This window comes from Gopherus flavomarginatus, chromosome 2 (assembly GCF_025201925.1).
Source record: "Gopherus flavomarginatus isolate rGopFla2 chromosome 2, rGopFla2.mat.asm, whole genome shotgun sequence".
In the NCBI taxonomy this organism is placed as follows: Eukaryota; Metazoa; Chordata; order Testudines; family Testudinidae; genus Gopherus; species Gopherus flavomarginatus.
Window position 1 is genome coordinate 9,508,124 of NC_066618.1, and position 12,768 is coordinate 9,520,891.

Below are 12,768 nucleotides of genomic sequence, written 5' to 3' on the forward strand. Positions count from 1 at the left end.
TGACCGGGTGGAAGGCTTCCTGCTAGCCAGGAGAACTTGTCGTACTGATTCAGAGCAATGTAACTCTGACTGGTTTAGCCACACAGCAGCCACGCCGTGAGGTGAAGAGCCTGCAGGTCTGGGTGGCGAAACCTGCCGTGGTCCTGAGTTATGAGGTCTAGGTGGAGTGGCAGGGTAATTGGGTTGGTTATCGACAGGTCGAGCGATGTGGTGTACCAGTGCTGCCTGGGCCACGCTGGAGCGATCATGATGATGCGCGCTCTACCCCTGCGGAGTTTCAGCAGGACCTTGTGAACCAGCGGGAACGGTGGGAAGGTATAAAGGAGCTGGCTCTTCCACGGCATCAGGAAAGCATCCGAGATCGATCCCGGGGAGAGACCTTGGAAAGAGCAGAACATCTGACATTTCCTGTTCTCGCGGGAAGCAAACAGGTCTATGTGGGGAAATCCCCACTTCTGGGGAACAGAATGCATAACGTCCGGGCGGAGCGACCACTCGTGAGACAGGAAATACCTGCTGAGTCGATCCGCCAGGGTGTTCCGAACGCCTGGGAGAAAGGACGCTACCAGATCTATAGAGTGGGCTATGCAAAAGTCCCACAGTTGGATGGCCTCCTGACAAAGGGGGGAGGACCGTGTCCCTCCCTGTCTGTTTATGTAGTACATGGCCGTTGTGTTGTCTGTAAACACTGAGACACAACAGCCTCACAACTGTTGCTGGAACACCTGGGACGCCAGGCAGACTGCCCTCAGTTCTCGGACATTTATGTGTAATGCCAGCTCCTGAGAAGACCAAAGGCCTTGAGTACGAAGGTGACCAAGGTGAGCACTCCAGCCGAGAGATGAAGCGTCCGTCGTCAGGGACATTGAGGGCCTGGGGCGGATGAAACGGCATCGCTGCACACACCAGGGAGGGAGTTAGCCACCATTCTAGGGAGCCTAGGGTGCTCGAGGGAATGGTGACTATCGTGTCTATCAGATCCCTTCCCTAGCGGTATACCAAGTTGAGCCAAACTTGCAAAGGACGGAGGCGGAGCCTGGCGTGTTTGGTTACAAACATGCAGGCAGCCATGTGACCCAGGAGACCGAGACAAGTGCGAGCCACAGTCGTCGGGAAATTCTGTAGACCTCAGCCAATTGTTGCCATCGCCTGAAACCGCGGCTGTGGTAAGCAGGCTCTGGCTAGATCGGAGTCCAGGATAGCTCCTATGAAGTCTAACCTCTGCGTGGGAACCAGGCTGGATTTTTCTATATTGTTCATCAGGCCTAGACGTGTGAATAGGTCCTTGACGATGCCCACATGCTGAGTGACTTGTGTCTCAGACGCCCCTCCGATGAGCCAATCGTCCAGATATGGAAAAACGTGTATCCTACGTCGGCAGAGGTAGGCGGCGACTACGGCCATACATTCTGTTAATACCCTTGGGGCTGTAGAAAGGCCAAAGGGCAGGACCATAAACTGGAAGTGCTGACGGTTGGCTACAAAGCAGAGGTATCTCCTGCGTGGAGGAAAGCATTGCGATGTGAAAGTACACGTCCCTCATATCGAGGATAGCATACCAGTCTCCAGGATCCAAGGATGGGATAATGGTCCCCAGGGATACCATGCGGAACTTCAACTTTATCATAAACTGGTTGAGTCCTCGCAAGTCTAGGATAGGTCTGAGAGCTCCCTTCGACTTGGGGATTGGGAAATAATGGGAGTAAAACCTCTTGGCCCCTTTCATCCATCGGTACCTCCTCTATAGCTCCTACGGCGAGGAGCGTCTGCACCTCTTGTAAGAGGAATTGCTCATGAGAGGGGGCCCTGAAGAGGGACAGAGTTGGAGGGTGGGAGGGCGGGGTTGAAATAAATTGGAGGTGGTACCCATACTCCACTGTGCATAGGATCCAGCGATCTGAAGTTAACTGGGACCACGCCAGGAGGAAGTAGGAGAGACGGTTGGAGAAGGGAGGAGAGGGATCCTGGCCTGTAACTGGTACGCTGCCCTTGGGCGCACCTTCAAAAGTTCGTCTTTGGTCCCGGTGGTGGTTTCGAGGGACCTTGATTTTGGCCCCCTTGGGGTCTTGACGGTCGTCTGCGACCACCTCGGCCGCGCCGCCTGCCGAAGTCCTGTCTTTGTCTAGGCACAGAGTATGGGCGGTGAGGCTGGGGACGGAAAGGCCTGCGTTGGGTCATCGGCGTATGCTTGCCGAGAGAGCGCATTATGATCCTGTTGTTCTTCAGGCTTTGCAGCCTGGGGTCAGTCTTTTCCGAGAAGAGGCCTTTACTATCAAATGGTAAGTCCTGAATGAGATGCTGCAGCCCCGGTGGGAGGTTTGAAACCTGAAGCCATGAGATGGGCCTCATGGCAACACCCGAGGCCAGAGTCCTGGCTGCTGAGTCTACTGCATCCAACGAGGCCTGGAGGAAAGTTTTGGCCACCTTTTTCCCTTCCTCCAAGAGGGCAGCGAACTCTTGGCAGGAGTCTTAGGGAGAAGCTCCGTAAACTTACCCACCGCCATCCAGGTGTTATAATTATAGCAGCTAAACAAGGCCTGTTGATTTGCCACCCGGAGCTGTAGGGCCCCTGCCAAGTACACCTTGCGACCGAGTAGATCCATTCGCCTAGACTCCTTCGATTTCGGGGCTGGCGCCTGCTGGCCGTGACATTCCCTCTCATTAACGGACTGGACGACTAGTGAGCAGGGAGGAGGATGGACATACAAGTACTCGGACCCTTTAGAGGGCACCATATATTTACACTCGACTCCCCTTTCCGCAGGAGGGATAGAGGCTGGGGACTGCCATATAGTATCGGCATTCGCCTGGATGGTCCGAATAAACGGTAGGGCCACTCTAGTGAGGGCATCCACCAATAGAATGTCCACTACCGGGTCCTCTACCTCCGGGACCTCCTCCACCTGGAGGTTCATATTGAGTGCTACCCTCCTTAGGAGGTCCTCATGGGCTCTCAGGTCGATTGGAGGAGGGCCCGAGGAGGATGTTCCTGCCACTGCCTCATCTGGAGAAGAGTAAGAGGAGATGCCGGCGATGAGCGGGTCCTGGGTGGCCTGTTGCTCTTGGGCGACCTCCTGCTCCAGTGGGACCTGGGAGTCTGGTGGGTGAACTGGGGCTTCCTCCGCAGCAGTCGGAAGGGGACGGCTAACTGTCGCCTCTGGCACTCGGTGCTCTGATGAGACAGAGCGGGACGGAACTATTGGTACGCCTTGGACCTGGTGGTACGCCCAAGGTGTCCAGAAAGTTCACTGATGGGGTCCTTGGTCCTGGGTCTCCTGGAAGACTCTGGTGGGCACATCAGAATCGCAGTCCTGAGCATAAGAGCTGTCCGCGTGGGAGGACACTGATGCGTGTCTGGATGGCCATGGAGGTGCTGAAAAGCCCTGGGCAGAGTCTCTGTCTCTAGCGGACCTTGCCCTACTCTGCACCGGGGACCGGTACTGGGAAGCGTACCAGTACCAGTACCGGGAATGAGATCGGGACCTGCGACCGAAGCGGTGCTGGGAGGTCGACCGAGATCTCGAGGCTCGACATCAGGAGCGGCTACGGGAGTCACAGTGCCTGGAGCAGTGCCGGGAGCTGGAACGGTGCCGAGAGTAGTGGGCCGGTGAACGGAATACCGACCGGTGCTGCGAACGCGACTGGTACCGAGGAGGAGAATGGTACCGGGACTGCGAGTGGTGTCGGGAGTGGGAGCGCTGACGGGACCTGGAGCGTCTGCGGGACCGTGATTGTGAACGGTGCTGCTCTGCTGTGCCGACAGAGGATAGTCTTATCAAGGCAGGCTTGCCGATAGACTGTATTACCCGCACCGGTGGTGCCGGGGGTTGAGGCAGCGTCGACTCTGTCATGGCAATCAGATCCCTCGCCGTTGAGAATGTCTCCAGCGTGGAGGAAACAGTAAGCTCAACCATGGCGCATGCTGGGGATCTGGCAGGCACCAGACTCAACGGCCCTCGTGGGACCGGAATCGACGGTGCCGACGTTGTCGGTGCCAGCAATCCGACTTAGACGAGCTCTCTGGCTGCGGTGCAGGTGGCACGGAAGCAGCAGGAGCCTTAGGCTTTCTCGACCTCGGGGAGAGGGAGTGGTGCCGAGTCGACTTCGGTGCCGGCGACGGCCGGTGCCGAGAGGCCTTGGCAGTATCGGCGTGGTCTGGTGCGGAGGAGGTGCTTCTGCCCGCCGATTGACCAGCATTCGGTGCCGAAGGCGGAGGGGTAAGAGCCGCCTTCATGAGGAGCTGCTTTAGCCGAAAGTCCTGCTCCTTTTTTGTTCTCGACTTAAAAGCCTTACAAATGTGACACTTATCTGTCAGGTGAGATTCCCCGAGGCACTTAAGGCAGGAGTCATGTGGATCTCTTGTCGGCATCGGCTTATGACAGGCTGAGCACGGTTTGAAAGCCGGTGAACCGGGCATGGGCCCCGGCACTGGGTGCGGGGAAGGGGCTAATCCCCGAACCCCTCTTAACTATACACTAACTATGAACAATAAAAATTAACTATAACTATATAACTTTGAACTATATACACAACAAAATAACTAGAGAACTACGAGTAGCTAGAGAGGTGGAGGTCAGTGAAACTGCACTCCACTGTTCCAACAACCGACACAGGCAGTAAGAAGGAACTGAGGGGCAGTTGGGTCGGCAGGGGTATACATCCGGCGCCATGGCAGCGCCACTCCAGGGGGCACCCAGCCTACCCATCGAGTGTTGCTAGGGTAAAAATCTTCCGACGAACATGCATGCGGTGCGCGCCCACCTAACTGGAATGGATATGAGCAAGCACTCGAAGAAGAACTGAGGCAAAAGTATCATTTAGCTGGTCTCAATAACATAAGCAAAGTCAAGAGTCTCATCCATAAATTCATAGATTTTAAGGCCACAACAGACCATAGTGATCATTTAGGCCTCATCTATACTACTGCAGTAAGTCAACCTAAGTTATGCTACTCCAGCTACATGAATAAAGTAGCTGGAGTTGACGTAGCCTAGGTCGACTTACTGCAGTGTCTACATCGTGCTGCATCGATGGGAGATGAATTTAGCGGGTATTATTTACCCTTTAAGTATTTCATCCTTAAGTGATTTTGATACCTTCTCACGACTAAGGGGCAAACATCCTGCTTTCCCCATCAATCTAATAGGTAAGCCTGTTTTTAGTGTGAAGGGTAGAAAAATGTGATGATTTAAAAAATACAGTTTTAATTTTGCTGCAACATTTTGACACACCAACCAAGTAAGCTATGGTCTTTCAAGCTCAGTTACAATAAAAATCACATGCAAACCATATGAGTAATTTAAAACTCTGGGAAAAGGGGGTGGGTAGGGGAAGGGGTGAGAGAAATATATACATACTATTGTTCCTCTTCCTTTAATTTTTCTTCCAGATTTAGAGACTGATGGCTTCTGGTCAGTCAAAACTGGTGCAACATCAAGAAGTTTCCTAAAATAAGAAGAAAAAATGGGTATAATGTAACACAGTAATAAAAATATGAATTTGTTCCTCATACATCATTAAGCTAATAATGTAAAAAATATTTACCAAGAGGTCCAATAAAACAAATAGAAACACTGAAAGTCAGTGTACTGAGAAAGCGATATTATGAGAAAAAGAAAAAATAAGTGAACAGATAGCTTCTCTATGAAAGGTGGATCACTACCATAGTAATTTTCACCCAGCTAACAAGATTAGGCTATCTACAGTAAATAATGTCTTATTAATGAACTTGGAAAATGATCTGTTAGAACAGTGAACCCTTTTTCTAGGACACAGTCATTATTATCACCTGTCTGCTAACCATATGTGCACTGAGTAATGCCCGGATTCCCACATCCACAAATATATTACTTTAAGGGCTTGTCTACACAGACGTTTAGTTCACAGCAAACAGGGGTGTAAATCTAACCCACACTAGACCTGCCACACACCAGAGTCCATGTGAACCCTGACAATGCACACTGGAGAACTGTAAGTGAACATCGCGACAGTCCACAGCAAGTTAGCATGGGACAGAATTACATCCCAGCTTGCCATAAACTAAACATTCATGTACACAAGCCCTAAGGGGCATTACTAGATTGCCACCTATGGATAATTGACAAGTTCTAATGATTTTTAGCAATGAAAGGCAATTTAACATTCCTGTAAATACACTTTAGTATGGTCTGTAGAAATGAGTAGTTGTCAAAGCCTGAAGAAATGATTTATCATTTCAAGCAGTGATTTATCTGATACTGTCAACTTTATTACATTCATGAATATTGTTTGAATGTAAACAGGCTCTGTAGATGATTGACTAGTATTGCATATTAAGCCATTCAGCTCATTACACAAAGTATGCTATAGGAGAGAGCATTCAAACTTTGCATAATATTTCTATTATGCTTAATTTGAAACTATTTTACAAACTCATGATTGTTTGATTTCTCTAGAAAGATAGCTTTTTTGGAAAATAGGGAGAAGCATATTAACATCAGGGTCTTTACCAAATTCCAGCTGATCACAAGAGTGAAATCAAATTGCTCTTACAGTTTAAATTGGAAAGGCAATACTTCATTTTCCCTCTTAAACTACTCTGTTATATTGCTATGCACTGCTAAACAATTACTATATTTTATCCTGGGGTTTCATACAGAAGCAATGGATGAAGTAATCTATTTGTACTGTTTATATTTCTAGTTAGGTTTGTAACACATTTAGGATCCTTCAAGATGAGTGGCACAATGTAAAGTTATTACTAGGGCTGTCAAGCAATTAAAAAAATTAATCTAGATTAATCACGTGATTAATTGTGCTGTTAAACAATAATAGAATACCATTTATTTAAATAATTTTGATGTTTTCTACATTTTCAAATATATTTATTTCAATTACAGCACGGAATACAAGGTGTACACTTTATATTTTTATTACAAATATTTACACTGTAAAAACCAAAAGAAATGGCATTTTTCAATTTACCCAGTACAAGCTCTGTAGTGCAATCTCCATTATGAAAGCTGAATTTACAAATGTAGAATTGTTTCCCAAAAAAACTGCATTCAAAAATAAAAAAAAAAAAGAGTATAAAACTTTAGAGCCTACAAGTCCACTCAGTCCCACTTCAGCCAATCGCTCAGATAAACAAGTTTGGTTACAGTTTGCAGGAGATAATGCTGCCTGCTTCTTGTTCACATCACCTGAAAGTAACAGGCATTCGCATGGCACTGTTGTAGCCAGCGTCACAAAATATTTACGTGCCAGATGCGCTAAAGATTTATATGTCCCATCATGCTTCAACCACGATTCCAGGGGAAATGCGTCCATGCTGATGATGGGTTCTACTCGATAATAATCCAAAGCAGTGCAAACCGACACATGTTCATTTTCATCATCTGAGTCACATGCCATCAGCAGAAGGTTGATTTTCTTTTTTGCTGTTGCAAGTTCTGTAGTTTCCACATCTGAGCGTTGCTCTTTTAAGACATGTGAAAGCATGCTCCACGCCTCGTCCCTCTCAGATATTGGATGGCACTTCAGATTCTTAAACCTTGGGTTGTATTACATAACTATGTTTAGAAATCTCACACTGGTACCTTCTTTGTGTTTTGTCAAATCTGCTCTGAAAGTGTTCTTAAAACAAACGTGCTGGGTCATTATCCGAGACTGCTATAATATGAAATATATGGCAGAATGCGGGTAAAACAGAACAGGAGATATACAATTCTCCCCTAAGGAGTTCAGTCACAAATTTAATTAGCACATTTTTTTTTTTTTAACAAGCATCATCAGCATGGAAGCATGTCCTCTGGAATGGTGGCTGAAGCATGAAGGGGCATATGAATGTTTAGCATATCTGGCACATAAATACCATGCAACACTGGCTACAAAAGTGCCATGCGAACGCCTGTTCTCACTTTCAGGTGACACTGTAAATAAGAAGCAGGCAGCAGTACCGCCTGTAAATGTAAACAAATGTGTTTGTCTTAGCGATTGGCTAAACAAAAAGTAGAACTGAGTCGACTTGTAGGCTCTAAAGTTTTACGTTGTTTTGTTTTTGAGTGTGGTTATGTAATAAAAAAAATCTACATTTGTAAGTTGCACTTTCATGATAAAGAGACTGTACTACAATACTTGTATGAGGAGAATTGAAAAATACTATTTTTTAAAATAATTTTTACAGTGCAAATATTTGTAATAAAAAATAATAATATAAAGTGAGCACTGTACAATTTGTATTCTGTGTTGTAATAGAAATCAATATATTTGAAAATGTAGAAAAACATCCAAAAATATTTAATACATTTCAATTGGTATTCTATTGTTTAACAGTGCAATTAATAGCGATTATTTTTTTTAATCACAATTATTTTTTTGAGTTAATCGTGTGAGTTAACTGCGATTAATCGACAGCCTAGTTATTACATAAGATTCGATCTGATGAGATTGGAGACAGGCTGAAGTGGAAATTCCAGTGGAGAATGTTACAAGCAGCTAAGTTACTTAATGTTAGGAACCTTACTTTCACCACTGAGTGGCCCTCCAAGAGTCAGAACAGAAAATCCTTTATTAATGGAAAGACCATCCCCACTAAGTTAATACTATAGTGTAACAAAAAAGGTTAAATCTGCTGCTTACGGCTCCGATTCTACTTTGACAACAGGCACATCCCTTCTCAGCAAAAATCTATTTTCAGGCACTGGTGGAATTTCTTCAGGGCGAACCACAGGTTTGTCCCTTTTTGTGCTCAAGTCAACTGATTTTCTCTCATTTACATCACTCTTGTCAGAATGGCTGCTGGAGGCGGGAGAGAGAAAGCAATTTACAAAGCAAATCTATTATCTAAACCTAAGCTGAAAGAGGCACAAATTATCAAAACTGATTTCAAAAAAATAATCTTCAGTGACATATATAACATTATCACATTGTTAACTCATTTAATTTTATGCCAACATCTACAAGTCAAGCTATCAAAGAACTAGAGAAACAAGGCTCCTTTCACATTTAACAGACAAAAAGTTATACTTCCTTCTTGGATCATCAGTTAACTTATGACAGTGTCAACAAGTATCTTAATATTCTAAAATATAGGAAACCACAATTAAAAATAAATATCACAGTTTAATATGAGCATCCTTAACAGTACAGGAAATTTTCCTCTACTTTAAAAATTATCCCAAATAATTATATCTTGTCTCCATGCATTAGTTTCTCCTTCCCAAAGTATGTAAACACATTATGTCCCAAATGGCTTTTCAGTGTGCAGAGATGCAGTTTATTACCTAAGCTATTAATAGCTTCTCTGTAATTATTTAGTAAAGAATCTTTAAAATTAAAGTCAAGTTTACTGTAGATTTAATTAAAGGATGAACAAAATCAAACTTCCAGAATTAAATACACCTTAATAATGTTTTCCATAAAGCACCTATATAATTAACATGGTAATTTCAGACATGATTTCTTTGGGATTCTTAACAGATTAGTCACCCTCTTTGGTTTGATATCCGTTTGCACCTTGGCTCCTCTTTCTTTCTCTCTTCCCTTCTTCGCTTTCTTGATTGTTTAATTTTAGTTCTTCTCTTGCGCTTTCTTCTTCTACTTTTCTCATTTTCAACTTCACTTTCCGATGAAGATTCTGAAGAGGTTGATGAGCTAGAGGAGGAATCTGAAGCTTCGGAATGAGTAGACGCTTTCCTCTTTTTCTCTAAAACTTAAGACAAGACAATTATAGAAACATTATTCTCCAAAAGAGCAGAGCATAAACTAAAAACCATCATCAGCTCCCTTATTTCCTGATTAGCCACAACTGAAAAGAAACACGACACTTAAAAGTGCAATTACATTAAGTGTTCAGACCATACATATTAAATGAATGAAATATCAATGAAATGATTAACCTGAAGTATAATATTTTTTTAAATCAGAGTAAGGATTGGTGTGGTAAAATTCTTCAGTTTCTACCAAGTGAACTATGCAGCTCTCCAATTTACATCTCTCTGCCCTAAAAAACAAAGTGTACCACTTTATAACATTTCAATTATACATAATACAGGAGAGTTTTTTAATATTTCAATAAACAAATTGTAGTACATGAACAAGATGAAAAGCTTGTCATATGAACAAATAAGTGTTTTAAAAAGAAATTTTAGTAAGTAAATGTGTGGCTATTTGGCCATATGAACAGAACTGTTACACAAATTAAACCATGTTTTTGTAGTTACTTTAAAATAGGGCTGTCAACTGCAGTGAACTCACGCAATTAACTCAAAAATTAATTGCAATTAATAGCACTTAAAACAATAGAATACCAATTGAAATGTATTACATAGTTTTGGATGTTTTTCTACATTTTCAATATTGATTTCAATTACAACATGGAATACAAAGTGCACAGTGCTCACTTCATATTATTTTTTATTACAACTATATGCACTGTAAAAATGATAAACAAAAGAAATAGTATTTTTCAATTCACCTCATACAAGTACTGAAAGTGCAATCTCTTTACCATGAAAGTGTGCAGCATGCTTTCAGATGTCTTAAAAGAGCAACACTCTGATGTGGAAACTACAGAACCGAAACCACCACCACCACCAAAAAAATCAACTTCTGCTGTTGTCATCTGACTCAGATGATGAAAATGAGCATGCATCAGTTTGCACTGCTTTGGACCATTATCAAGCAAAACCCATCATCGGCATGGACACGTCCTCTGGAATGGTGGCTGAAGCATGAAGGGGACATATGAATCTTTAGCACATCTAGCACGTAAATATGTTGCAACACCAGCTACAACAGTGCCATGCGAACGCCTGTTCTCACTTTCAGGTGACATTGTAAACATGAAGCAGGCAGCATTATCTCCCGCAAATTGCAATCAACCTTGTTTGTCTGAGTGATTAGCTGACCAAGAAGTAGGACTGAGTGGACTTGTAAGCTCTAAAGTTTCACACTACATTCAAAAATAAAACTTTTTTTTTGTTTACATAATTCTACATTTACAAGTTCAACTTTCATGATAAAGAGATTGTACTACAGTACTTGTATGAGGTGAACTGAAAAGTTTTTGGGTTTTTTTTTTTTTTTTTACAGCACAGATATTTGTAATCAAAAATAAATATAAAGTGAGCACTGTACACTTTGTATTCTGTATTGTAATTGAAATTAATATATTTGAAAATGTAGCGAACATCCAAAATTATTTAAAATAAATGGTATTCTATTGTTTAATTGCGTGATTGTGATTAATTTTTTTTATGACTTGACAGATCTACTTTAAAATAAATTTTAGCTTGCAATATTGTGACTTCATGTCACTGGTTCTTCCTAGGACAAAAAGAAAGATGAACAAGGATTGTCCACAGTCATCTGATTATTTTTCTTTTTTGTGACTAAAACATCTTAGCTGAGCAACCCACAAGTTACATGTTAAAATCAATATCAAGACACTCAGACTTAGTCCCAATGCCCACCTCTTCTCATAGAAACCACAGCAGTCTGCTCTATCATTCATCTTCATACTTGTAGAGAATGTCCACTATTTTCCAGGACAACACCTAATCAACTAAAGGGAAACCTTCACAAAAGGGAACGTCATCCTCCCCTCCTCTCCTCCTGCAGGAATACTGTAAGCTGTCCCTCAGGAAACAAGACCAAAGTCTCTATGGGTACGTCTACACTACGAGATTATTCTGATTTTACATAAACTGATTTTGTAAAACAGACTGTATAAAGTCGAGTGCACGTGGCCACACTAAGCACATTAATTGGGCAGTGTGCGTCCATGGTCAGAGGCTAGCGTCGATTTCTGGAGCGTTGCACTGTGGGTAGCTATCCCGTAGCTATCCCATAGTTCTCGCAGTCTCCCCAGCCCCTTGGAATTCTGGGTTGAGATCCCAGTGCCTGATGGGGCAAAAATCATTGTTATGGGTGGTTCTGGGTAAATGTCATCAGTCATTCCTTCCTCCGGAAAAGCAATGGCAGACAATCATTTCGCGGCCTTTTTCCCTGGATTGCCCTGGCAGACGCCATAGCACGGCAACCATAGAGCCCATTCAGCATTTTTTTTTTTTTTTTTTTTTTTTTACTGTCACCGTATGTGTACTGGATGCCACTGACAGAGGCAAAACTGCAGCACTACACAGCAGCATTCATTTGCCTTTGCATGACAGCAGAGACGGTTATCTGTCGTTCTGTACCGTCTGCTGCTGTCATGGGTGCCCCTGGCTGGCCTTCGCTGAGCTTGGCCAGGAGTGCAAAGACAAAAATGGGAATGACTCCCCGAGTCAATCCCTCCTTTGTGGTATCTAAAAATAGAGTCAGTCCTGCCTAGAATATGGGACAAGTGTACTAGAGAACCAGTATACCAGAGAACCAGAGAGTACAGCCGCTCTGTGTCAGATCCCGCAGAAATGATGAGCTGCATGCCATTCTAGGGGCTCTCCCTGCAACAACCCCACCCGTTGTTTCCCTCCTCCCCAAACCTTCCTGGGCTACCATCGCAGTGTCCCCCCCATTTGTGTGATGAAGTAATAAAGAATGCAGGAATAAGAAACACTGACTTGTTAGTGAGATAAAATGGGGGGGAGGTAGCCTCCAGCTGCTATGATAGTCCAGGCAGGACATTAAGTGGTGTAGGAGAGAGGAGCCCAGCATCCCGCTGCTATGATAGTCCAGGCAGTACAGAATCTTTTCTTTACACATGAAAGGGAGGGGGCTGATGGAGCTCAGCCTCCCAGTTGCTATGATGAGGACGGTTACCAGCCGTTCTGTACCATCTACTGGGAA

General features: G+C 44.0%; 2 protein-coding genes across 9 annotated transcripts in view; one reads left to right on the forward strand and one right to left on the reverse strand.

Moving 5' to 3' along the window:
* KLHL40 (kelch like family member 40) overlaps positions 1–12,768 on the forward strand; it is a 249,731-nt gene that overhangs the window by 169,165 nt on the left and 67,798 nt on the right. The window lies entirely within an intron of this gene.
* The window catches only part of NKTR (natural killer cell triggering receptor), an 89,391-nt gene that overhangs the window by 18,851 nt on the left and 57,772 nt on the right, over positions 1–12,768 (reverse strand). For 4 of the 8 annotated variants that reach the window (XM_050942416.1, XM_050942414.1, XM_050942421.1 and 1 more), the window contains 3 exons: positions 9,469–9,691; positions 8,620–8,778; positions 5,358–5,445 (listed from right to left, as the gene is read on the reverse strand). In XM_050942416.1, the coding sequence (XP_050798373.1) occupies positions 5,358–5,445; positions 8,620–8,778; positions 9,469–9,691 (470 nt within the window). The remainder of the gene's footprint in view (positions 1–5,357; positions 5,446–8,619; positions 8,779–9,468; positions 9,692–12,768) is intronic. The other 4 variants (XM_050942417.1, XM_050942415.1, XM_050942420.1 and 1 more) reach the window with 3 other exon arrangements.